Raw genomic sequence first — 25642 nt, 5'->3', positions numbered from 1 at the left:
TAGTATTCTGTTAGTGTTTGATCTATATCAGAGAAGCCACTGTTATACCCTGCGGATACTCTGTTTTAGAGCTTATTTTCTGAGAGAACCAAGTCCTCATCTGAGAAGGATCTGACCTTTAGATTTAGGTGACCTTTTGAGATATTCTAGGTCTCCCTAAAAGAGACTCTCAACCAGGGTTTGGTGCAGATCAGGTCTACTGATCTGCGTATTTAAGAAATCTCCTGATTTTGCTCTGTTTTTGATCCAGATCTGAGAATTAATTTTACTCTGAGTCTGACTATTGGATCTGGTTCATATATTGGGGACTGGAAGGACCATTCAAAAACTGACCTTCATCCTGAATATGGGATTGATCTGAATCTCTGATTTCTTGTCATTAAAATTCTCTATTCCTTGACTTTGAATTTCAGATTTGCTTATTTGTTGATTGTGATCAATCCAACCATTAGATCACTGCTGTATTCTGTGGATCACCTATTCTAACCGTTTGTGAGTATTGGTTAAAGTTTGATTTTCATCGGAGATGGTTGACTTTTCTGATTTGGGTTTATTTAGGATCTTGTAAGAGGGGTGTGTAACCTGAACGTATGGTTCGTCCTACCTACCCCACCACCTGTTTCGCCATTGAACCATATGCCAGCTGCCCACCGATGCATCAACTCTTCTCCTTTACCTTGGGTGGGGACCAGCAATTTAAACGGGTTTGGCTTCAAGTGTAGAGCACCAACACCAACTGGCCTGCCAAAAATTCACTATGCTAATCCTTCCATTAACTTGGGTGCCGTTTGTTTGACCGATTGACTATTGTGGCCGGATCATTGTATTCATCAATATGGTATAAGGATAGAAATGAAGTTCATTTTGAAGCAAAATATTTCTCCTAGTCATCTTCACTAACTTTATCAACACTGCCTACCATTCCTCCATGCTAGGAAAATAAATTCACACTTTTTGCGTACAATCTTGATTTGAGTGTTTCTACTTCCCAATTTCATCCTTGTTTTCCTCTTTGCCTGTTGCCATTGCATGAGGTTTGCAGACATCTCCTGGTGCAAGTTCTCAACAATTCTAATCTAATGAGGTAGTAGTGTACTTGAACTCAAAAGCAAAGAATGGTAGAGGAATTAAGGTGTTGCCATGAACTGTGGGCCTATGTCATCCCATGCAGTTAGAAAGTCTTACTTTTGATAGGGGGAAATCATGTGTGTTCTCATATAAACTTTTTTCATCTTTCTTGTGACTGTTTATTTCTTATGCTATTTTTCTTGGGGGTTAAACTTGACAGGGAAAAAGGTTGCTGGTCGGAAAGAAGATCTTCGCGAGCTTGCAGAACATTTCAATGTCAGTGCCTTACTAATTACCGTGCAGTTTGTTATATTTTTCACTTATTCTTATGCAGAGCTAGTTGTCTGGAATTTGTGTAGTTTTTGGAATAAAATTTCTAAAAGAAGCAAAATTTCACAAATACAGCAACATTTGATGTAAAATATTTCATAAATCATCTTTTACAATGTCTGCCTTCACTTCTTCGTTTGGGGAACTTCAAGCTGTCAAGCTCAGCTCTACAGTATATGCCAGTAGCCTTTGTCATTGGCCCTTCTAAGTACTTCACCATCCTTTTAAAACTTTAAGTTGGTTCTGATACCAAATAAATTTATGTTCGTGTGGATAAGATATGATTAATATACAAAGAAGCAGACATAGAGAAGGAGAAGGGTTTGGAACAAGGTTTAAAGTATCCTTCCGTATCCGTCAATACTAATTGATACATATCTTATTTTTAAGGTATCGATACGATACGATACCTGAAAAAATTGGTATTATAACATGTAAGAAACCACATCTTCTATATACAATCAATTCAATTCACTTTTCTCCTCGTATTTTGTTCTCCTTTTGTACATTATATATTGTACATAATACTTATTTATGGTGTCTTATGATTCAAAACTGTATTTTTTATACATCCTAAGCCGTTCCATTTGTTTTTTGATCATTTCCATACATATCTAGTTTATCTTTCGTCTCTCTGATACGATACGATACGTCTCTTTAAAATCACCCTTTTGATATGCTACCTGATATCGATAGTTTAAACCTTGGTTAGGAATAACTGTATAGGGAACGAAGGAGAAGAGGGATGATGCAGATCAGCACTTCAGCAGCAGGATAGTTACTTTAATAGGTACCAAGGAAGGAGAAAGTCAACTTGGTCACTGAGTCACCAACTCAGTGAGTTAGCAACTAAGCCAACAGCTCAGTGAGTTGATTCAGTGGAGTTGTTCTGGTTCACCACAACAACCATGTCTTGGGGTATTATTTTTGGGTCTTTTTTATTGTTTAGTTATTTGCTTATAAGGCTGGAATACTATTTATAAGTTCCAAGCCAGTTTAATCAAGTATTCCTAGTTGTTTTAGGACTACAACTACACCTAGCGTGGGGTAGTTCTTTTCAAGTTATTTTGCTTGTTTTAAACTCCTTTATAATGTTGTTTGTTGTCTTAAAATTCCTTGGTAGTTAGACTTGTTTCCTTTTGGCGAATAGTCATTCCTATGGCATTATGATTCACACTTCTAGTTTTCTATTTAAGCATGTAAGGCTCTTGGCCCACGATTTTATGAATAAAGATTCTTGGCTTTTTGCTACATGGAGCTGTGAGAAACATGTTCTGCTATTGTGAGAGATGCAGACCCTTAAGTGGGACTCTGAGGCTCTGAGATTCACAGGAGGCCAGGAGGGATTCTGGTCAAAATCAGGTGGGAAATCTGATCATTTCCCCTTCTCATATTTCTATTCTTCTTCTTCCTTATGGTTGGAAGTACAGTCATTGTTTTAGGAATCGGTATCGGATACGGGATCGGTCTCTGTGAAACCCGCAAAAAAAAAAAAAAAAAAAAAAAAAAAAAACTTTTGGAACCTGTGTGATTTAGGTTCTGGTTCAACTTTGCCCATGCTAGCCTCTAAGTTGAGGGCCATCTTGACTAAGAAATCCAAACCTATCTCATGACTCGTCTATAAAGGCATTTCGATCAGCCAACTACCGTGGCCTTAAATGAGTCTGAGGTGTCTAACGGAAGACAACACATAAGCTTGGCATGCTAGATTGATGGCTTGCGGAGCCTCTCTTTGTCTTAGGCCGAGTGCCAGGTGAGAATCTTCCCAACCTGCTCTTCTGGAGTCAGAGGACCCCTGTGAGACCCCGTTCCGGAGTTACCTGTGCCGGATCTGTTGCCTGAAGGCCATGCAAAGGCTCTCCCTCGATTAAAATTATTGTAAGTGTAATTTACATATATTTATATATATTGATGTACGACCAAATAGAAATTCAGGGGTATTTTAGTCAAATTGTCCCTGTGGGACCCAGTTCCCCAGTGGGGAATGCTGTTCTAGACAGTTACCCGTGTTCGGATGATCTTTGATGTCATCCGGCATCATGTTATGGTTAGAATAACCTATAGAAACAGATTTAAAACTATAAATAGCTTTTAAAATCAATTTTAGAAATGATTTATAACCAAAGGACAGAATTGCCCTTAGTGGTTAAGTACTATATATAGATATCTATTTTAACTTAATTATTCACAAATCACAAACTAAACTAAGGAAGCTGAAGAATTCGTTCCAGCTTGGGAGAAGAGGGAAAGAAAGGAGAAAAGAGAAGAGAAGAAGGGAGAGGAGAGGCTTATACCTGAAGGCTTGTCTTCTACATCTGAAATTGGAACTTGGGAACCTCTAAGAGAGACTTTCTTGCACAAATTCTGGGCTGCTTCATCCTTGCTCACTGTGGTATCAAGGTAGGCCATGAATTTCTGCATTTTCCCCTTCTATTTTCTCCATTCTTCATCTCTAAGACCTCCTAAGCCTTATTCAGCCATTGGAATTGAAAGATTGTAAAGTTATTTGACCATTTTCAGCATGTAATTGCTGTTTTGGACTGAAAAGCTAGTTCAGACTTACCTATGACCTAAATTCTCCACTTGAGGAACCTAGATTCTAGCTGAATTAACTTGATAGTTATCCCTATTTGGGTAATTTTAATTAAACATCTAATTAGTTCAAATTGATTTAATAAATATGAAATTTAACTATGGAATTAGGCTGACCCACCTTGAAATGGTATTTAAACACCAAATTTGACCCATGCATGCAAGGATCTGGCCAATTTGAGCCAAAACCCCAAATTCGGCCAAACTCCCGGATGCTATTGCAGGCCTAGGGGCGGTCGGCCGGCTCACTGGAAGTCTGCATCCGGCTACCCCTTTTTGTGTGATTGTGGGACTGATTCCTTAGGGTTTGACCTAGACTATTACCCTCACTGATATATGATGTTTTGATGTATATTTAGGACTGTTTTACTCCATTTTTGGTGAGGATTACTTGGCCTTTTGGGTTTCTATCTGACTAGGTTATCAACTATCTCAGGTAAGGGAATTCTGACTTTAATTTTGGAGTGTTTATCATTTTAATTTGTTATTGTTCTGATTGCCATGTTTTGCATCATCAAAATTATCCTGTTCATATAGTTTATTAGCTTTTATTTACTGCATTAGAATCTGCATGTGAATTAGGTTGCATTGGCATCTTGCATTTGCACTGATATGTACTTGTTACTGATGATTATTATTGGAGAAGTACTGTTCTATTTAAATTCAGCTATTCATACATTTGCTATCATGCATAGATTGCACTGGGCTAGGCTGTTATATCATAACCCTGTACTACGCCCCTTACCAACAGGGGGTAAGGTGTTGGATAACCCGTGGTACAGCCGAAGGGACATGCCGGGGTGCCATCTTCTGTCCCATATTAGCGTGTCCGCTCCGTTGTGGGAATAAACAGACAGGGTTGGTCTTTGGGGGTCTGTCGGGTCCGCTGCCTGGTGTCATGCCGATCTGGCGGGTCCTCACCGTGGTAGAATGGTTTCGCTCGGGTGACCGACGTCTGGAGCTGCCTGGTGTCATGCTTTCCGGTTGGTCATTGGGGGTCTGTTGGGTTAGCTGCCTTGTGTCATGCTTTCCTGGCGGGTTCTCTTCGAGGTTAGCATCTACCACAGTAGTACTTATACCACATGAGACTTAGTATCCATGTTAGGAGCATGCTAAATTAGCACATTCATCATGAATTATTGTGTTGTGTTTTGCATGCATTTCCTTACTGGGCTCAGTTGAGAGCTCACCCCTGTGGATATCCTTATTTTTCAGGTGATTTAGTTACTTTTAATAATGGATTTGCGGCGCTGGAGTTTGAAGTGCATGATACTTCGTGCGCACGTGATGATTGCGCAATCTTCTGATCTTGGCCTGACAGTCTAGGCTACCTCCCCACTCTTTTATGCTTTATAAACACTTTGTACTGATATAATGTAGTTCTTGTATAGTTTTACCCTGTAGTACCTTTGAGAACTGTATAGTAGTATCACAAGCTTTATCCTTTATATAAATGAAATATCACATAGACTTCTCCAACTACTGATGTTACCTTTATTATTTAATTGTTTCCGCTCCCTCTGATTACTGTATTTGTGAGCAATGATTGTAAATAGGGTACTGCACTTGTGATCCTTGGGGATTGGTTGAATGTCAGAGACATCCCGCCACACTTGGCCCTTATTAACTGGGCCGGGGTGTGACAGTCTCAGCCGATACTGATTCGATATCGACCTAGATCACCCTGTATCAGTCTGGATCAGACATATTTACCCTTGGTTTCCATTTAAAAGACGGGTTTTTTAAACCTTTTTACCCTTGGTTTGTACTGATCCACTGATACGGTATCGCTCTTGGAACGGGGTTGGGGACTGCTGATACTGATACGGATTGGGCGATTCAGCCGATTCGATACTGATCCCTAAAACCACGAGTACGTTGCTGTTATTTAATTTCTTCTTAAATTTTCTGTGGGATTACTATGGGGATCATCAACCTGTTCAGTGGGGAAAGTTTGGAATATATATATATATATATATATTTTTAACTCAGTTTGGGTGCTGTTTCTATACCTGGCGGCACCTCTGTTTTGGTGCATTCTTGCTGCATATAGGAGTCCCCACCTTGGGACATCTGGCCCTTGGATTGGACTGAGGTCTGGATGGTGTGTTCCTCATTCCATAGGGAACATAGTCCAAATTTGGTTCTGATATAATCATTAGATTGATAGTGATGCAGATTCATCATCAAATAGGGCTTGTTTAATTGGGAATAAGTCTAGGGTTGGGTTACATACATGTTGGGCCTTTGATCCCATGTGTTTCTAATGTAATAGGCCACTTTTATGGGCCTAAAATATGGGTATATAGGCTGCATACGGGATTAGCTCCCATACTTAGTTTTATTTCCATACTTAGCTTTTTATTTGGTGTTTTAAATTGAACCGGTACAACCAATGGTTCAATTTGAGTGATTTTATTAGTTTTTCTTTTAGTTGTTTAGTTGGGCTGGATTAGGACTCTATTTTGAGTCTATTTCAGTTTCCTAGTCAATTTAAACTAGCTAATAGGTTAGGGATAGGATTAGGCTTTTCCTTTTTAGTGTCTAAGTCTATTTTTGAGTCTTTTATATAAGTTTGTAAGAGAGGCCAGCATTGAATACGAATTTTGATTAATAAAAACTCAGCTTTATGCTTGCTGCCTTTGTTGTTGCCTTTGCTCCATCGTGAGTGTGCCTTGTGAGTAATATCAAGGTGAAGGGATTGGTGGATCTCCAGTCGACTCCTTGCATCGTGAAGATCGGGTGGGCTGCTATTTACCTCCTTGCATCTTGTAGATTGGAAGACCCCATTATTTATCTTCAAAGCTGTTGCCCTTAAAATCCAGTAAGTTTGAATCTGAACTTTTTAAACCTTCTTCTTCTCACTCCTACCCTGACTAGGATTCCTACATAACTTCAAATCTGTCCATTAGTTTCAAACCAAACTTTCAGCATACATTCCTTACATCATTATTGACACTCGATCCAAGTTTCATCAAACCCCCACCACCCTAAACCCTAGAATCCCCTACTCCTACCTCCATTAGGAATTGTCTCCAATAACCTTATCTTGCTGTCCAACTCATCTAACCTACTTCCATTCACTCAAACATCATAGAACCTGTACCATTAGACTCTCCTACACCTGCCTATCATTACCATATAAGGCAACCCTAACCTAAACCTAACTTAACCCTAATTTTGACCTTCCCAAAATTGCAGAATTTCAAAACTCATCCAAACCCTAACCTTTTTATACCATAATAGCCCTCTAGACCTGCCCATTAATACCCTATAAACCCCTTTCCCAATATCCAACCCTAATCCTAGTTTTACCCTAAACAGACCACATCTGTAAACAGTTACAGAATTCTGATCTTACCTGGCTCCTATTAGGCCTTGCTTATATAGGACTACCTTAGATAGTTACTGAGGCTTAAAGCTATGGTACAACACTTGCTATTTCTGAAACATATCCTGTATAGCCAAATCTAACCATCAGATTTCTACCAAATTTTGGGGATTCATTCCCCCCCCCCCCCCATTAGACCTTCATTTGATTAGAATTTGAGGGTGATCAGACCCTTTGATTCTAAGATATTTTATCCTAATGGCATACCCACTTTTTTTGATTTTTTAATCCTAATGACAATTTCCCTGGGACTGCCCAGTGATTGTCCTCAGGAGAGCTATCAAGGTTTATCTGTTAACCTGCCTTACCCAACCCTCGTTTGGAGGGGCAAGGTAGAGTTTTTGTTCCCTTTGATCCAAATGGGTACGGTAGGGTAAGGATATTATGGGCGGAGGATTTTTGAATGGTGCCGTAGCCTTTGTGCACAGGCGTGAGCCAATGAGGGGTGACAGAATGGTTTAATTAATAGGGGCCGAGAAGTCTTTTCATGTGACGAAGAGAGATGGAGAGAGAGGGTGCTAGCGGAGCCAATGGCTTCGTTTAGACAAATTTTTCTCTTATTTTATTTTTAGCTAAACGAGTAGGGTATGGGTTATAGAGGGTTCTACACTCCGTATTTCCCTGCTTAATTTTTTCCTTTAACTGTTTATTTGGTTTTATAAACGAATTACATGGTATATTTTATGTACTAAGAAATATTTCTACTGTTTGTTAGGAAAATAGTTGGAAAATCATAGCTAATTGTTTGCCCATCCTATCCATTTACCATCAGGAAATGAGATTGCTTAGCGTTACCCTATTGGGTAAGGATAAAGTTAAACCTGACCCAATCTTAGAGGGTGACATTGAGATTAAAGAGTCCTTGCTCGCGTAGGAGGGTATGGGCAAGGCCATTACCTGACCCTACCCTGTCCTTTGACAGCTACAGAAGGACTATCATGCACCCAAGTACACAATTTGACCTGTTTCCTGAAGCCGATGGTTTCTGCATATCTCTGTAATCATTTTTACAGAACTCGCTTCTTCATGGGAGTAACAGTTCTAACTCAACTCCATCTGGACTTCCCCCTTTTTCCTTTTTGCAGCCAGAGTTTATCCTTTACCACCGAATGGAAGTTACCAGCTCACCCTTCCCCTGAACTAATCCATAAGATATTCTTGTGATTGGTCTCCAATTTTTGTCAGCAATAGATACTGAAAGTTTGGAACTGTAAATAGAGACAAAATAGTTTTGCATGCTCACTATAACTTGCTTCATCAATTTGATTTTCCTCACCTTGAGAGATACTGTCGTATCCAAGAAGTCAACATTCTATGTTCTTCAGTGCTAGTTACTCAACACAAGCCTGTTTGTGAGAAGGTCCAAGAGGAAAACTTGGCTGTATCAAAGATCCATTTTGCATTTAAATTTAGCAACCTGCTCATCTATATTTGGGACCTTCCAGCTGAAATTAATTAACTCTTAGAGTAGTTTTCCAAAACCGGAGGCAACCTCAGAGCTTGTATGAGCACAACCGAAAATCTCAGCTGCCTATGTCAAGCTCTTCAAAAAATTCTGCTTGTCATCAGAAAAGTGTAGATGAGTAGGTCTGTTAGGTTAGGGATACAAGACCCTTCAATAGCCCCCTTGTCTAGGCTTCCGTGCAACATTCTGATTGTTGCTTCAGTGACTATAATAGATTGAAAATGGAAATAAAATGACATTGCTGTAAAAAAAAAATTTGGTCTCAGAGAAACCTCCCAAAATTCCATGGATATGGAGTGATAACCTAACTGTAGGATAGTTAAGTGTCCTACACTTTTGCCTTTTGCCACAAAACCAAATCTGATTGCACCTATGGTAAAGTGTTTGTTAAAAAAATGGAAGAATTTACAATCAAGAATGGCTTATTATAAGGGAACTGTTTTGGACTGATTGAATCTTGATTGGACATATCTGGACCTGCATTACACTCTAAAGTAGTATGTGTGTTTTCTGATCATAATATAAGTTTGTGTGCCCAATAATCGGGTCTGCTATCATTAAGCAGCCTTGATGACTAATGTGTCCTTGATTCAGTTATTGATATTCTAGAGGTATTTTAATTTTAATTATTTTAGAAAGACTGGCACACCCTCAGGTGGTTCCAATAAATGAAGAAATGGTTGATTCATTTATACTTCTTGAATTGGGTTCCTTTTGGGATTCCCTTGTGCAAAAATGGAAAGTTTACCCCATCTCCCCATTATTATCGTCAGAAGGTGAACAATATGCTCATCCTGGTGGTTGATATTGGAATTCAAGATTGATGATCAATACCCAGTCTCAATTATCTGCCATTCAAATGGTCCTTAATGCTGTCTGAATATAAAATTTTCCCCATATGACTGTTTTCCTTGACATTTTTGTAGTTAAACTCCTTTTTTATATTCTGACGTGTTGAATTTAATATTTACAGATTGATGTTGAAAATCCTTGTGTGATAATGAGTCAAGACAAAAGCAGAGAATTTTTGCATTCTGGGAATGACAAGGATAAATTCAAGGTAAAAAAAAATGGGTTCTGCATATTTTTATGTAGTTTCTAATTGTTTTTATATTGTGAGTGGCCATGGCTTTCTTTAGCGTACTGTGTCGCATCTGAACATAAAAAAGTTGACGGTGGAAAAGTGATCTTCACTCATTACTTCAGTTTATCACTATTCTTACCTTATGTATTTATGCTGAAAAACTATTTAGAGAGAGAGACTACATTTTTTTTTTGTTTGGGTGCAGTTCTTTTACAAGGCTACACTGCTTGAGCAACTTCATGATCGATTACAAGATGTTAAGGGTGCATTGGATTCTGGAAATGAACGTGTTAATAAGATGGAGGCTTCAATAAGACCCATTTTGAATGACTTAAATGAGTTGGATGAAAGGATTAAAAAAAGGGAACAGATTGAAGAAACATCTCAACGATTGGAACAACTAAGCAAGATGCTGGCTTGGTTATGTGTATATGAGGTTGATGGAAAACTCCAGGAAGTTAGCGTCAAGCTTGAAAAGCTGAAAGAACGGATACCCACTTGCCAAGCCAAAATTGATTATCACCTGGTAGGTAAATACTCTTAAGACTTCACTTTACATTTTTCTCCTGACATGAATGGCCATTGTGTTGCATTGGAAACACATTGAGGATTCTTCACTCAGCTATGAAAATCTCATTCTGCTTAAAGTTGATGGGTCAGTGGATCAGTATTATACTGATATTTCTTTGTGGACAGGTAAGACCGTACCTTAACCCAAGCATTTGGGCATCGGTACTTGGGATCAGACTGGTCCCAGTGGATATACATCAGATCCAGATTGGTGGCAGATTGGTTGTGGTTGCTCTGGATTTGATGCTGATAATATGTATTATCTTATCTGACAGATCTGATTTCAATTGATTGTATCATGAGCTGGTGATGTTGGTCACCCGAAATGGGTAGGGATGTCTCCACTCTCCAGTGATTCATGACTTTTATCAGCCAGACCAGCTGTTGTTGACATAATGAATAATCTTCCGTTTTTCTTTTTTTAGAGAGTCTGCAAGTGGGGTGGGGTGGGGGAGATTCAGGTCCTTGAGAATAAATGTTTGTTTCCCAACTGGGATGCAATGGTTTGGGGTGGGGGGGAGGGAAGAGAGTGATTATTGATGTATACATTGACGCTGCCCTTCCCTAACAGTTTGAGCATTTATGTGAAACGGTAGTGAACATGGTATCAGAGTAGGGAGGTCGAGTGTTCGACTCCTGGTATGTGCATCGTAAGAGTTTTTTGACATTTCTTCTTCCTTGGTGCCACGCGAAGAAAATGCCACGTGAACTCCACGTACAAGGACCATGGGATCTTTGCCTGCATGTGTGGAGGAGTGTTGATGTATACATTGACGCTGCCCTAACAGTTCGAGGTTTTAGGTGAAACAGTAGCTAACAGTGATAACCATGAAATTTAATACAAACATGCACATAAGATTTTGTTGCACTAGTGATGTTGTGGCACAATGGTAGGATGAGACATTAAAGTTTAAACATTGTTTGTAGTTAGAGTTTGTATCTTGTTTTGATACTTGGATAAATAAATATGTTATACAAGTTGGGTCCATCGGGGTTTAGTCGTTTGTCCTTGCCATTGCCTTGTCAGTGTTTTTGCAAAGAACTTGTTTTACAGTTGGCCACCTGTTTTCAAGGTTGGGTGGCTAGATGACCTTTTAGGCCAGGCCAGGTTGGCAACATCTCAAAACATTGATTTACAGTAAGTCCAATTTTAGTATTTTTATGAAGTCTATGTTTTAAATTATACAGAGTAGATTATGTGGAAGTTAAATTTTTGTGTCCTAGCTAAGCTTGAGTACTAGAGTCATGTTTGGAATTAAGTCATAGGGTCCAGTTGATTCTATATAAATGTGTTTTCTGATGTACTTAATCTACTCTTTCTCATAGCAGAACTGATATAATTTTATTTCTGTGGAGCTCTCCAATCATTTAGTGGCTTTTTCAAGAGTTACTGTTTATGGGCATTTTTTTTTGTTTCCATGGTACCATGACAGAGCCTTTATCTTATTTCTTTCCAAATTTTTTCTATTTCATAAAACTCTAGTTAGCCCTAAACCTTCTCACCATATCTTCTTTGTAGTTCAGCCCTGGAAATAAAAAACCATTTGTGTCCTACATCCAATGCTCTATACACATGCAGTGAATAGGGTGGCAATCATTGAGCATGGTTAATGTCATATTTTGTAAAAATGCTGGATTGATTTGGATTGGCTGGATTGATTTGAGGATTACTATCTCCAATGCAAAGTTAGGTGAACTTATAAAGTTTGATGATATGGTAATCAGAACTCAGAACATTGTATGTACCTCTTGTATCAGATTACTTTGAACTCAAGATTTCAGTAAATAGTTTTATGCTGAACCTAGGTTTCAAGAGATAAAATCACTTTGTTGACCCAATTATAAATAGCGGAAGTATCCTAATCCAAGGTTTATTATCAATAGTCTGTATGGTGATGGAACATCATCCTTGGTAATGATACACCTGTACAATGTCTTTCCTTCTAGATTTTCTTTGTACCAGATGTGGGTGATGAATCAGTAGTTGTTTAAGGTTTCAATTCAAAGCATGTTCTCCTTTTGCTAATTTAAGGAGTTTTTATCTTGCATAAATTACATCCATCTTCCCTTTCCTCCCCCCAGCACCCCCCCAAAAAAAAAAGAAAAGAAAAAGAACAGAGAAGATAAATAAATAAAAATAAATTATAGAATAACCAATAAGAGAAGAGCAAATGCAGGGAAAATATGTAGTTTAGTAATTGTACTTCGGATGCAGGCGTATTGTGCTTGATGGAAATTTTTCTTTTTTTTTTTTTGGTTCAGCTTTTGTTCGTCATATGATTAGATAGTTGAATACTACCTTGTAAGTATGTTTCACAGGGAAAGGAGGAGGAGTTGAAGGCACTGCTTGCTCAAAAGAATAGTCAAGTTGCCTCTATGATGGAAAAGACATCCGAAGTGAGAAGGTTGAAGGATGAATATCAGCATAATATTTCCATGGTATGTTGATCTCTGTTTTCCAAAAAATGCAGATGAAGGATAACTGGGTGTAAGCTATCTGGTAATGTACAGTAGGAGTACGCATGGGTGTCAATGATGTTCTTGTTTGTGTCTATTTGTCACAGTAAATGGATGTGCTAATCAATCTGCGCAGAACTTTTGGCATCTGCTGCATTGTGGACTTTTACTTTATTCAAGGACTCATTGTTTTACAAAGGACATGTTTGTTGATTCTTGTACATCTGCTTATGTGCTAAATGATGGATTCATTGTTTTACTAGAGCCGTATCCCATGTATGCTATCCCCACTTGCTTGATTTATTTCCTTTTTCCCCCACCCCCCCTAAAATGTATGGTTTTTGAGCTTTCTGGATTCTATTGGAATCAATATGACCAAAATTCAAGTTCTTGTTAAGTCTGTAAGCATATTTTATTAAGCTGTCCCTGATGCTCCAAAATTTGCTGTTCCACTCCATGTATTGCATAATGACATATTATATCGATTAATCAACACTCATGTTTTTGATGAACTTCACTGCACTGCCACACAGTTCAAAAACTTGGTGAAAACTGAAATCTCGTTGAAATTTCAAAAATTTTGGTGATTTTGACATGACCGAGACAAAATGCCACATGAATCAGGGATTCAACATTGTTTCGGGCATTTCGGTAAATGCCCGAGGATAGGTTACCTCCAGTATGTAGATGAGGCCATTTATAGGACAGCTATGGAGGGCTTCGAGCCCGTTTTCCGGCATGCTATGACATGGCCTGCATTTATCATACAATAGGAGGAAAATTGGCATCGGCACCATTGGTACATGAGAAGGCTCGACCCTCCATGACATAGTTTTTGGAATTAGCCATTAGGATGACCTGAGAACATGGAACTAAATCTCGGTTTTGCAGGTTTCCGAGACGAGTTGGCAAGGTACTTATAAAAATGCATGGTTTCGACCGAGATGTTGGTAATTTAGGAAGTTTTGACACTTTTGCCCATCGAAACTTGGGGAAACCTGGCTCAAAACTAGTATAGATACTTATGTATGCCAGAAACCAGACCGGAAACCAGGACAGGCATTTGTTTATGCCTAATATCATTTAAGCAAATGAGCCGACCCCATTAAGTTGGGATAAGGTTGAGTTTGTTTGTTTATCATTTAAGTAAATGATTTCATTTACTTAAGATATTTTTCAAAACTAAGCAAATACCCCCTATTTGAATCCAATAAAAATAGTTAAAAAGTCAAATTCTTAAAAGATAAAAAGTCAACCCTCTAGTTCAAGAACAAAAACTGGATTTTTGACGGTAGGTGAAATTTTCTACTTTTTAATGCTGGGGTTTTTCTTAAATCTATAAATTTCATAAATCTTAATATGGGAAAGCATTGCTAAAAACCAAAAGTGCGGTAAAATATTCATTTGTTTTGATCTCTAAAAAATTATTTCTATTACAGACCATTTTGACAGCATTCGCGCACACCAAATTAACTTTGACCGGAACATAACTCTTTGAATATAAATCAGATTTCCAACAAATCCAAGATTGCTTAAATCTGATTTATATTAAAGGAGTTATGTACCGGTCAAACTTAATTTGGTGTGCGCAAATGCTGTCAAAATCGTTGTGAATGAAAATTATTTTTTTGGACATCAAAGCAAATGAATATTTTACCGCACTTTTGGTTTTTAGCAATGTTTTATCATTTCTATTGTGTGTTTGACCCCCCCTCTTTTCTTTCCTTTTGGTAATGAATTTTTTTTAGTCATTAACAAAAAAGATTTATGGAATTTATAGATTTGAGAAAAACCCTAGCATTAGCGGGTTGAAAATTTCACCTACCGCCGAAAATTTAGTTTTTGTTCTTGAACTGGAGGGTTGATTTTTTATCCTTCAGGAATTTTATTTTTTAACTATTTTTATTGGATTCAATTGGGGGTGGTATTTGCTTATTTATGAATAATATCTTGAGTAAATGAAATACAATTTCATTTACTTAAATGATATTTGGCATCAATAAGTGTCTGTCTTGACAACTATGATTCTTAGTACATTATGCGTACACTAGTAAACTTGGGTAAAAAACAATAAGCACCATTTTGAGTGTTTTTTTTTTTTTTTTGGTGGGTGAAAATAGTTCATGCATTGTGTTTAAAATATAAAAGATAGGCTATATACAAAAAAGCAGACCTAAATAACCATTTATGGGCCTCGAAACCACTGTCTCGAGTTGGCTGGGAAAAAAATACCAGGTTTCATCATTGTTTCGGTAGGTTTCAATCATATCTTGGTTTCAGCCTGGTTGAAACCAGGTCGAAACCCAAGATCTTGAACCTTGCCTGAGAAGGTCCACTTGGGCCAGATAACCAGATTACCACCTACAAAGGTGTAGTATCCAGAAGTAGACCTTCGATTATCTGGGCAGCCAGCCCAATTTGCATTTGTGAAGGATTCAATATGTAGGTGATTATGTGAAGAGAAGAGACACCTTTCCTAGGGGCTGATTTCAAATATCTTAGGATCCTCTACACAACTTCCAAGTGTGATGAGTAAGGATCATGCATGTACTGACTAACCACACTAACAACAAAGACTATATCTGACCTAGGGTGGGACAAATATATCAGTCTTCCAACCAACCTCTGATAGCTGCTCTTGTTGACTAGGTGGGAATTAGGCTCAAATGGAGTGTTTGCTGGCTTACATCCCAATATTCTTGTATCTTATAAGAGATCAAGGATGTATTTCCGTTGAGAGAGGAAAATCTCTTGAGCTAAATGAGCCACTTCTATACGAAGGAAATATCGCAATCTCCCAGGTCTTTAATTTCAAACTTTGTTCCTAGATAATTCTTAAGGTGAGATGTCTCATCAATGCTGCTCCCAGTAATCATGATGTCGTCCATGTACACAATCAAGATCGTAATATGGCTTTCCGTTTTCTTAATAAACAAAGTATGATCTGCATTACTTTGTCTATAACCAATGGACACCATGGCTTTAAGAAATTGACCAACCATGCCCTGGAAGACTGTTTCAACCCATATAGAGCCTGTTTAGTTTACAGACCTTCCCATGGGTTTCCTTGGATGCAAATCCAGGTGGAATATCCATGTACATCTCCTCTTCAAGCTCACCATGGAGGAATGCATTCTTGACGTCCAATTGCTGAAAATCCCATCCTAGGTTGACTGCACAGGAGAGAATAACTCGAACTGTACTCATTTTTGGCTACGGGTGCGAAAGTCTCCTGATAGTCGATCCCTACGTTTGTGTGAATCCTCTACGAACCAATCTTGCTTTGTATCTGTCCACTGTTCCATCAATCTTTTGCTTAACTGCGAAAACCCGTTTACAACCTACATATTTCTTTCCTGGAGGAAGATGTACTAGAACTGATGCAGGAGCTGTTCCATGGGCCGGGCCGAACTCGTTTGAAAACCCAAACCAAGATGAACCAGGTCCAATTGGGTTTTTGGATTCAGTAGAATATTTAATTTATTTATTTATTAGGTTTTTAATTAGTTGGGATTTTATCTTGTAATCAATTATTTTAAATGGGCTACTTAGTGGTAGAGTCCTTTCCATACTTTTAGTTTTAATGGGCTAATTAATATTTGAGTTGATTAAGGAATTTAATTTTCAGTTTTAGATTACAATTAGGAGTTTTAATTTTCTTTAAATACCAGTTTGTAATCATGCAAGTGGCAGATTTGATGAATAGAATTTTTTGTTTTGTTTATTGCTACCGGTGAGGTACAATGGCTTAGCAATGGTGGTGTGATCATCTTCTTCTCTCCCCTTCTTATGCGATATCTTCTCTCTCCCCCTGCAACTCTGCTTTTTTTCCAGATTCCCTTCTCCCCTACTGGCCCTCCACAAACTTTGTCGAGAGCTAGAAGAAAACACTGTTCATTAAAATTACAGAACAGCCCCTACTGTGTAAAGTTGGTTTTTAATCTATCCCCCTTTTAAGTTATCTGCCAAGTTTACCCCCTATGTATAAATTTATTTCAGCTTATATCTAATTCTGTCTTATCTTCCAAAAAGACCTTCCATTGTTCACAATATTTACAGATTTGCCAATGCTCTTGCTTCAAATATTTACCGTTTTGCCACTTGTGCTTATGGTTTGAGTTATTTAACACTTGGGTGGTCCGTGAGTGATCCGAAATTCTGAATAGGGTTTCGGAACTCTAGATCCGCATCAAGATCCCATGTGTCGTTCTTCCCAAGAGCCCTCATTTCTTCATTCAGTGCCTCTTTCCATCTTGAGTTAGCTAGGGCTTCCTGCCAGGTGTTAGGAATTAAAACAGAAGACAACGAAGAAACAAAAGTATGGAATGAGGGAGAAAGAGAATCATATGAGACAACAGTAGAAATGGAATGTTGAGTACAGTTTCTACTGGGTTTACGAATAGCAGTTGGTAAATTAAGGCTTGGATCACTAGAAGGAAGAGGGAGAGACTCACCAGACACATTGGGAATTTCTGCAGAACTTGAGTCTGGTAAGGTCGATTGGCTAGGTATGATTGTGGTTGTCTTGGTTACTTGCCTTTTAGTCTTATTTCTTTGAGTGCGAACAAAGGCTTTCAGAGGAGAAGTAATTGGAGGCTGCTCCTGATGCAGATTCATCACCAAATAGGGCTTATTTCATTGGGAATAAGTCTAGGATTGGGTTACATACATGTTGGGCCTTTGATCCCATGGGTTTCTAATGTAATAGGCCACTTTTTTGGGCCTAAAATATGGGTATATAGGTTGCATACCGGATTAGTCCAATACTTAGTTTATTTTTATGTTTTTTAATTGAATCGGTTCAAATTGGTTGCATCCAATTGGTTCCATTTAAGTAATCATGTGACTTGGTTAAGTGGTCATGTGACAACTTAATTGGTCATGTGATGTAAGTTGGGCAGGATTAGGATCTATAAGTCCAGCCATGTTTTGAGTCTATTTCCTTTAGTTTTCTAGTTTCCTAGTCAGTTTAAGTTACCGAATAGGTTAGGGATAGGGTTAGGCCATTCCTTTTTAGTGTCTGAGTCTATTTTTGAGCCTTCTATATAAGTTTGTAAGGGAGGCCAGCATTAGATACGAATTTAATTAATGAAAAAGCTTTTGTTTGCTACCATTGCTGCTGCTCTTTGTGAGTGTATATCCTTGTGGATCTCAAGGTGGTAAAGGGTAGGTGGACTCCTGCGACTCCTTGCATTGTGAAGATCGGGAGGCTCCTTCAAATCATCAAGCTGCTGCCATTGTGTCTGCAATACAGTAAGTTGAACCTGTTTTCTTATTTTAAACCATCTTCTTTTAATCTACCCAGCCATTCCCCTTCCATTAGACCTAATTCACCCCCCTCCATCCATTAAACCTGCAACTCCTATCTCAACTAGGACTCCCTCATAACTATAGATCTGGCCATCACTTTCAAACCCTACTTCCAGCCTATATTCCCCACACCTCTACCTACACTCGGCCTTAAACCAAGCCCTTAGTCTCCACTACAACCCCTCCATTCCCCCACTCCATTAAACCTAAAACCTGCAACTCAATTCTGCCCAGGATTGCAGAATTTCAAAACTCATCCAAACCCTAACCTTTTTATACCATATTGACCCCCTAGACCTGCCCATTAATACCCTATAAACCCCGTTCCCAATGTCCAACCCAAACCCTAGGAATTGCCCTAAATCCTAGTGCTGTCCATTCGAACCAGCAGCCCCTTTTGATATTTGATCCTGTTGTTTGGCTCCTAGTAGGTCTCCTACCTATCTAGGACTACATTAGCTCCCCTTGAACCTGAACTGTGGGCTGCTGTTCCTGCCCTGTCATACCTTCTTCGAGCTCTTCATCCTCCATCGGTATATCCATAGGATCAATTAACGGCACCTCTTCCCTAGGATAAGACTCCCTATTGAAGAGGTGTAGGAGGAGATAAAAAGGCTCAGATTCTTGAAAGACCACATCCATGGTTATATACATCTTGTGTGAAGGGGGATGGTAGCACTTGTAAGTTGTAACCCTTATAAGTGGCAGAATAACCAAGAAAAATACACAAGAGTCCCCTAGGATCAAACTTGCCACAGACTTGGTGGTTATGAGCAAAAAACACACAACTAAACACCTTCGGCGGGACAATAAATGAGGAGGAACCCAGGAGAACGTCAAGAGGGCAGCAAGATGCCAACATACGGGATGACATCCTATTTATAAGATAGGTAGCCAAGAAAACTGTATCACCCCAAAATTTTGGAGGAACTATCATGGTAAACATGAGGGAATGAGCCACTTCCAAGAGATGATGATTCTTTCTTTCAGCAACACCATTTTGAGAAGGGGTGTCAACACAGCTAGTCTGGTGGATTATCCCATGGTCAGATAAATATAACTGGAAAGAACCATCCATGTACTCTTTTTTACCATTATCTATTAGAAGAATATTGATCTTAGCATCAAATTGAGTGGGACCATCTTATGGAAGGACTGAAAATAGGGGAAAACATCACTCTTTTGGTGTAACAAATAAACCCAAGTGGTGCGGCTAAAACAATCAATGAATGTAACAAACCATCTATAACCAGAAGTAGACATACACCGGGCAGGGACCCACACATCAGAATGTATCACACCAAATAGAATCAAACTTCTATTATTAGAAATTGGGTAAACAACTCTAATTTGCTTTGCAAAAATGCACGCATCACAAAAGAAACTTAATGTAGTCCTAGGTTGGTAGGAGACCAACTAGGAGCCAATAAATCAGGATCTGAAATGAATTGGTGGTCCAATTAGATCAAAATATGGTTTTAGGTCAAAATTAGGGTTAGGGTTTGAGGTGTTGGTTTTGCTAGGCAGGTGTAGGGGAGTCTATCAGTGAAGGTTACGTGAAGTTTTGATCAAGGTTCGAAAACTCGGGTCTCGGAGCCATCTCGGCCCAGCCCAAAACCGAGTTGAGCCGAGATCTCGACGAGTTTGTGTATTTTTTTTTTTCCGACTCGGAAGCCCATCTCAGTGGGTTTTAGACCTCTTTTGGGTCTGAAAATTGGTAAATAGCCTATTTCAGGCCATTTAAACACAATGGGCATTATCAAATTTTGCAAAAACAAAGTCCAAATAGGACTTTTACATCGGACCCTTAGTTGGTAGGCGACGACGTATTAAAATAGCATACTATATACATTAATGACATAATTTATGTATATAGGACTCAAACAAAACAGTGAATTAATGGGAAAACAACTTAATAAGCATTACAAATGTTAAAGTGAATAAGTGATACATCAAATTGCTCAAGCTTAACAATGTTACAAGTTACAACTATCATCACATAAAATGAGATTGAATCACATATTCATTCCCCATTTGTCCCACATAGTCTTCCCATGACATATTGTTGCTCCACTGTTGCATATAGTTCTCCACAACATTCATATAAGAGTTCTCATCCACATATGTCAAGACCCCTATCCTAGGGTATAGCTGTTCAACAGTGGCGTTAGACCGTTGCCATGAAGTGTTAGATCCACTGCTTATGCCACTGTCATATTGAGGAATGTATGGGACTGAGAATGTGGACCCAATGCCAGACCCACTGCTTTGATAGTCATACTCATGTGTTGACTGACCAAACTGACCATAGGCACTATATTCAGAACCGGTACTCTGCTGGCCATAATCGTAGTGATGATGAGGTTAATATGATTGCCACGACTGATGCTCACTACCAGTATCCATAGTCATGCTTCCAAAACTTGCTAGCATGGTGTTTATACTCGTGTCATCATACTGAGGTTGGTTGTGTTTGTGACCCGTCCTTCTCTTGTACTTTTTGCTATGACCACCATGGTCTTGATCTTGTGTGGCATGTGTAAACTGAGACTCACCTGTGAAACGCATAGGGTCCTCCTGCGTTCCCACATCATGCTGGTATTGCTCGCGCATCCCCTCATGACGGTCATCATAATAACCACCACTCTGCATGCCACCACCACCACTACCACCAGCATCACCACCAGTAGGGTCATCACCATCACCATCACCACCACCATCACCACCACCATCATCATCATCATCATCAGGAGCAGTTCCTGTTGCATCCTCAAAAGGTCTCGGTGACTCTGAATGTACACGCCCCTCTTGTGACATATAGTCGTCAACATCTGTACCGGTTACGGATGCAATGGTGGAGTCGGGCCTACCTCCAGGCTCATCCATCTCTGGTGCACCACGATCCCTCACCCACTAGAATAGGGGATCCTCATCATCATCAGAGTCCTCCTGGAATATGTTGGTTAGCTCGATGGTATCTTTGTCATTGTTCTCAAATTCTTCACGTATGTGCCTCATCCTTAGTCTCATATTATAATGCACATACACCAACTACTCTAGTCGTTGACTACCCATTCTGTTCCGCCTCTTTGAGTGTATCAATGCGAATGTACTCTAGTTGCGCTCGCACCCAGAGGATGAACAAGTTTGTGGGAGCACTTTGATTGTTACCTTCCTCAGGTTGGGTGAACTTGTACCATAAAGCACCCACCAGTCAGCTGCATTATAAACATAGAATATTAAGAATATGTGCATTCTAAAGGGATAAAATTATAATTCATAAATGTAATGTCATGCCACATTGCCACCTACCAGGGTCTGACTTTTGTCTACCCTCCATTGCAGCTTTTCGACTGAAACTTGCTGAGGCCTCTCTGAAGAATTTGATCTATTTTCATTTTAAATTTTAAACAGTGTTAGAGGCATTAGTATTTGCTATTTAGTAATTACATTCCTTTACTTACTACCAAAGTACCAAAGTCCCATACTCTCACCTCATCATTACAGTCAGATTGTGTCTTGGCATTGACCTCCAACTTCTCAATAACAGTTTCAACTGCCGGTAACAAATCCGTGTCTAGCCCAAGATTATGCAAGTATTGGTACTTTGGATTCAAATAGTATGGTAGTAAAGGGGAAACCACAAATATAAGTTGTTAGTGACTTAATACTTTTGAGTTTTGAATATGTAAATGTAAAAACTCATATAAAGTTTAAAGTATGTTGAAGTGTTGAACTCACCAGCTTTATGGAATGGATGACTCAAGTGCTTCTCCCATCGCTCATCAATGATGTTAATGTATGACCGAGCACTTCGGGGTATTGCAGCTCGGACCATTTCCTTCATCTTCTCCAGGGCAGCATATATGTGGGGTAAGGTAGGCTTCTTCTTCGTGTCATCCTTAGTATTGCCACCACTGGCTTTAATATGGCAACAACTTTATACAAGTCCTTCCAAAATTGATCACTTGCAATGGTCTGTAATGCTGCCTTCCCTTCTTCTGTCTTAGAACCTTGCCAAGTAAACCATTGTTCACTTGCAAACATTGACCTCAGACCTACCACCTTCGGCTGAAAGCTCTTCAATGCATTGTAATTGGTGACAAATCGAGTGACATCAGGCCTCACTAAATCCCCCTTGCATTTTTCCCTCATCATGGCTAAAGCATAACCATGGTTATACACAAAGTTGGTCACTTGCCTTGCCCTATTGACCACACCAGCTACCAAAGCTTTTTTCCCCATGTCCTGTAGCATTAAATCAATAGAATGGGCTGTACATGGAGTCCAAAAGAGGCGGATCCTCTTACTCTTCTTGTTCATCAGTTTCTCTCCAGCGTTCTTAAAATTAGAACCGTTATCCGTCACAATTTGGATAACGTTCTTTGCTCCTATATCTTCCTCCACCACTTGCCTTAGTAGCTTATATAAGTATGATGCATCATTTACATGCTTTGATGCATCAACAGACTTCAAGAAGACAGTCTTCCCATTACAACTCACCATGAAATTTAGAATGGACTGTCTAGTAGGTCCAGTCCAACCATCAGCCATAACAGTAACCTCATATGTGTCCCACCTTAGCTTCAGACCCTCTATGTACTCTTTCAGCTCCTCTATGTCTTTAGGCAAATATACATTATATAACTTATATGGTGTAGGCCCCTTCCATCCTTGGCTAGCCCTCCCTGTAGCGTCAAGGAATGCATTATAATATGTTCCTTGTGCTACATTAGCTGGAATGCCATTGTATAGTATGAACTTGTTGAAGGCTTTCCGTGCTTCCTCTTGTTTACCATCAAACACTTGCGGGATGGTTGGTTGGAAGGCATCTTGTTGCCTAAAGGTAGATGGATCTTGCTCAAAAATGATATCTAGGGAATGTGCTCGTGATCGGGCTTAGGGCTGTGGGATATGTCTTGTGCCAGTGCTTCTCCTCCTCTCATCTTGTTGCACTGGTGCAGTTGAGCCAGATCCACCAGCTCCTCTTGCTTGCTCATATGCTCTTATATTCTCAAAATGAAAACTTTGCCTACTCTCTGCCAAAGTCTGTTGGTAAATCCTCCATTCAGCCTCTGATTCGAACTCACCAGGTGTAGGCCTATATTCAGTATCATCTCCTACTCCTCCACGGATCTCTACACCAAGCCTCTCTAAAACTGCCTCATCCAAAGCTATTTGTTGTTTTTCCCTCTCCGCTTTCTTTGTTCGTACTCCTCTCAAGTTTTGTGCCATTGCCAGTTTTACTTGGCTCGGAACATTTCAGCATTTGGCAACATCCTTGCCCAGACCAGACAAATGTTCCTTTAACCTAGTTGCTCCTCCAGAATTTAGAATCTTTCCATAGTAATTACACTTTGACTTCTTTTTGTCCTCAGACATCGGGACTCCATGTAGCCATGCTATATCCCCCATTGTGTAAGAAATATCTTATTTTTTACACTGTTACATAAAAAAACATGTATTAGTAACTATTACAGACTTAAAGTAAAGTATTAAACACTTAAAGTATTGTATTCATAACTATTAAACATAATATGAAGCTACTACAACAATCAAATACCTTTATCTTATTTATTCCCTAACCCTAGTATTTATTTATTAATTAAAAATAATATTTACAATTTTTATTAAAAATAATTATACCTTCAAATATAAAATATTATAACATAATGATGTATTTGGCATCATTTGAAGTTGGACATTATGTACAAATGTTGTGCATAATTTTCCAACAAAAACAGGTATTTTTCCTTAATTTTATATATTTTAAAATTATTTTAATAATATTATTATTAAATCTGGAAATTTTTTTTTTGGGTGAAAAAAATGACTCCATGGTGAAAGCATGCAAACTTGTCTAAGGTATATCAAAATCACATCAACAATAAGTATTTATCCTATTTTTTAATTTCTTTTAAAATTCATTTTTTCAGAAATTATAATAAAAATTTAATAACCAAAAAATCGCTCCATCAGTGGTAGATCGCCAAATTTGTGTAACATAACTCAAAATCACATGAATCCACCAAGGTTTCATCAATTTAAAAAAAAAAAAAAAGATTTAGGGAAAATGGGTTAATTTTCAAAAATCCTTCAAAAACTTGATCAATCTTGCAAAAGTGAGCTTCAATCTTCAGTTTGGCAGCAAAATCACCTTCCAAAGCTTTCAATCCATGCAAAAAATGAAGAGTAGAAGAGAGGATTTGAGAGAAGAAGAGAGGATTTGAGAGAAGAAGTGAGAAGAGAGAGCTAAAGAGGCCTCTTGACAGAACTCGGCTGTCAAGATGGCTACTTTGTTATAAGTGAAATGGTTCAAAAACCCACCCGAGACCCGAATACAAGCCCCATGACCTGAGATTTCGCCGAGATTTTGAAAATCTCTTCAGCCATTTGAACTGTCACTCGAAACGAGAAATAAACCGAAATCTCTCCGAGATCTCGGCGAGATATTGTATTTTTAACAATCGATACCCATCTCGACTCGGTTTTCCGAAAAACCGAGAATCTCGATGAGATCTCGCGAGATTTCGGACTATGGTTTTGATGGAGTAATGTGTGTTGGAATGAATTGGCAACAAGTTAGGTTTAGGGTTTTGAAAGGTAGAAGATGATGGAATCTAGGGTTTATAATAACACGAAATTAGGTGGTTGAATGGGCTTAATATTTAGGTTGAGTGTGGGTAGGGTGGAGGGGAATATGTGTTGAAAGTTACGGCTCATCAGATGGTTAATCTGGAGTTATGGAGGTTTCCTAGTAGAGATAAGAGAGAGGGGTGAAAGTGTAATTTCAGACAATTGGCTGGGTGGACGGTAATGAAATTTGGATGGTCTCTCTCTTAGGGTTTGAGGAAGATTTGATCAAATTTTAGCAGGTTCTAACGGTTAGATCTGGCTGGGCAGAATTATCATGAAAATCACCTTGCATGTGACCTTCTAGATGGGAGGAGGAATAGTTGCGGATTTTTGGTTATGGGAAAATTAAAAACAGAAGGGGGAAAATTAGGGTTGAGGCTGTAGAGGATTAGAAGAAGAATAGAGGGGATGGGGATCACTTCTAACTTACTGTTGTTGCAGAAAGTTTCTGGCAGCAGCTTGTTGGAAGTTGAAACTTGAATAAAAATTGAGTCTTGAACTAGAACTTGAAGGAGAGCTTCAAAAGAACCACCCGAGCTTCACAACGCAAGGTGTTGATTGGATCAAGCACCAATCCCGTCAACGAACCGCCCAGGCTTCCCACTACAAGGTGTCAATCGGATCAAACACCGACCCTACCAGCCTTGATCAAATACAAGACAAAAATCTTCAATGGAGAAGAAGAGCAGCAAAAGCTTTCATTAATATCCAAATTCGTGTTCAATACTTGCCCCCTTAC

At 38.9% G+C, this 25642-nt stretch overlaps 1 protein-coding gene across 3 annotated transcripts in view; it reads left to right on the top strand.

The window, feature by feature from the left end:
- LOC122663433 (structural maintenance of chromosomes protein 6B-like) overlaps positions 1–25642 on the top strand; it is a 123150-nt gene that overhangs the window by 9290 nt on the left and 88218 nt on the right. Inside the window, exons 4-7 of one of the 3 annotated variants that reach the window (XM_043859149.1) lie at positions 1289–1344; positions 9820–9906; positions 10136–10456; positions 12820–12939. In XM_043859149.1, the coding sequence (XP_043715084.1) occupies positions 1289–1344; positions 9820–9906; positions 10136–10456; positions 12820–12939 (584 nt within the window). Of the gene's footprint in view, positions 1–1288; positions 1345–9819; positions 9907–10130; positions 10457–12819; positions 12940–25642 lie in introns of those variants that run through there. The other 2 variants (XM_043859155.1, XM_043859156.1) reach the window with 2 other exon arrangements.

The sequence above is a fragment of the Telopea speciosissima genome, chromosome 1 (genome assembly GCF_018873765.1).
Source record: "Telopea speciosissima isolate NSW1024214 ecotype Mountain lineage chromosome 1, Tspe_v1, whole genome shotgun sequence".
Classification (NCBI taxonomy): domain Eukaryota; kingdom Viridiplantae; phylum Streptophyta; class Magnoliopsida; order Proteales; family Proteaceae; genus Telopea; species Telopea speciosissima.
Note: the sequence above shows the minus strand (reverse complement) of the source record. Positions and strands in the feature narration are given on the sequence as shown.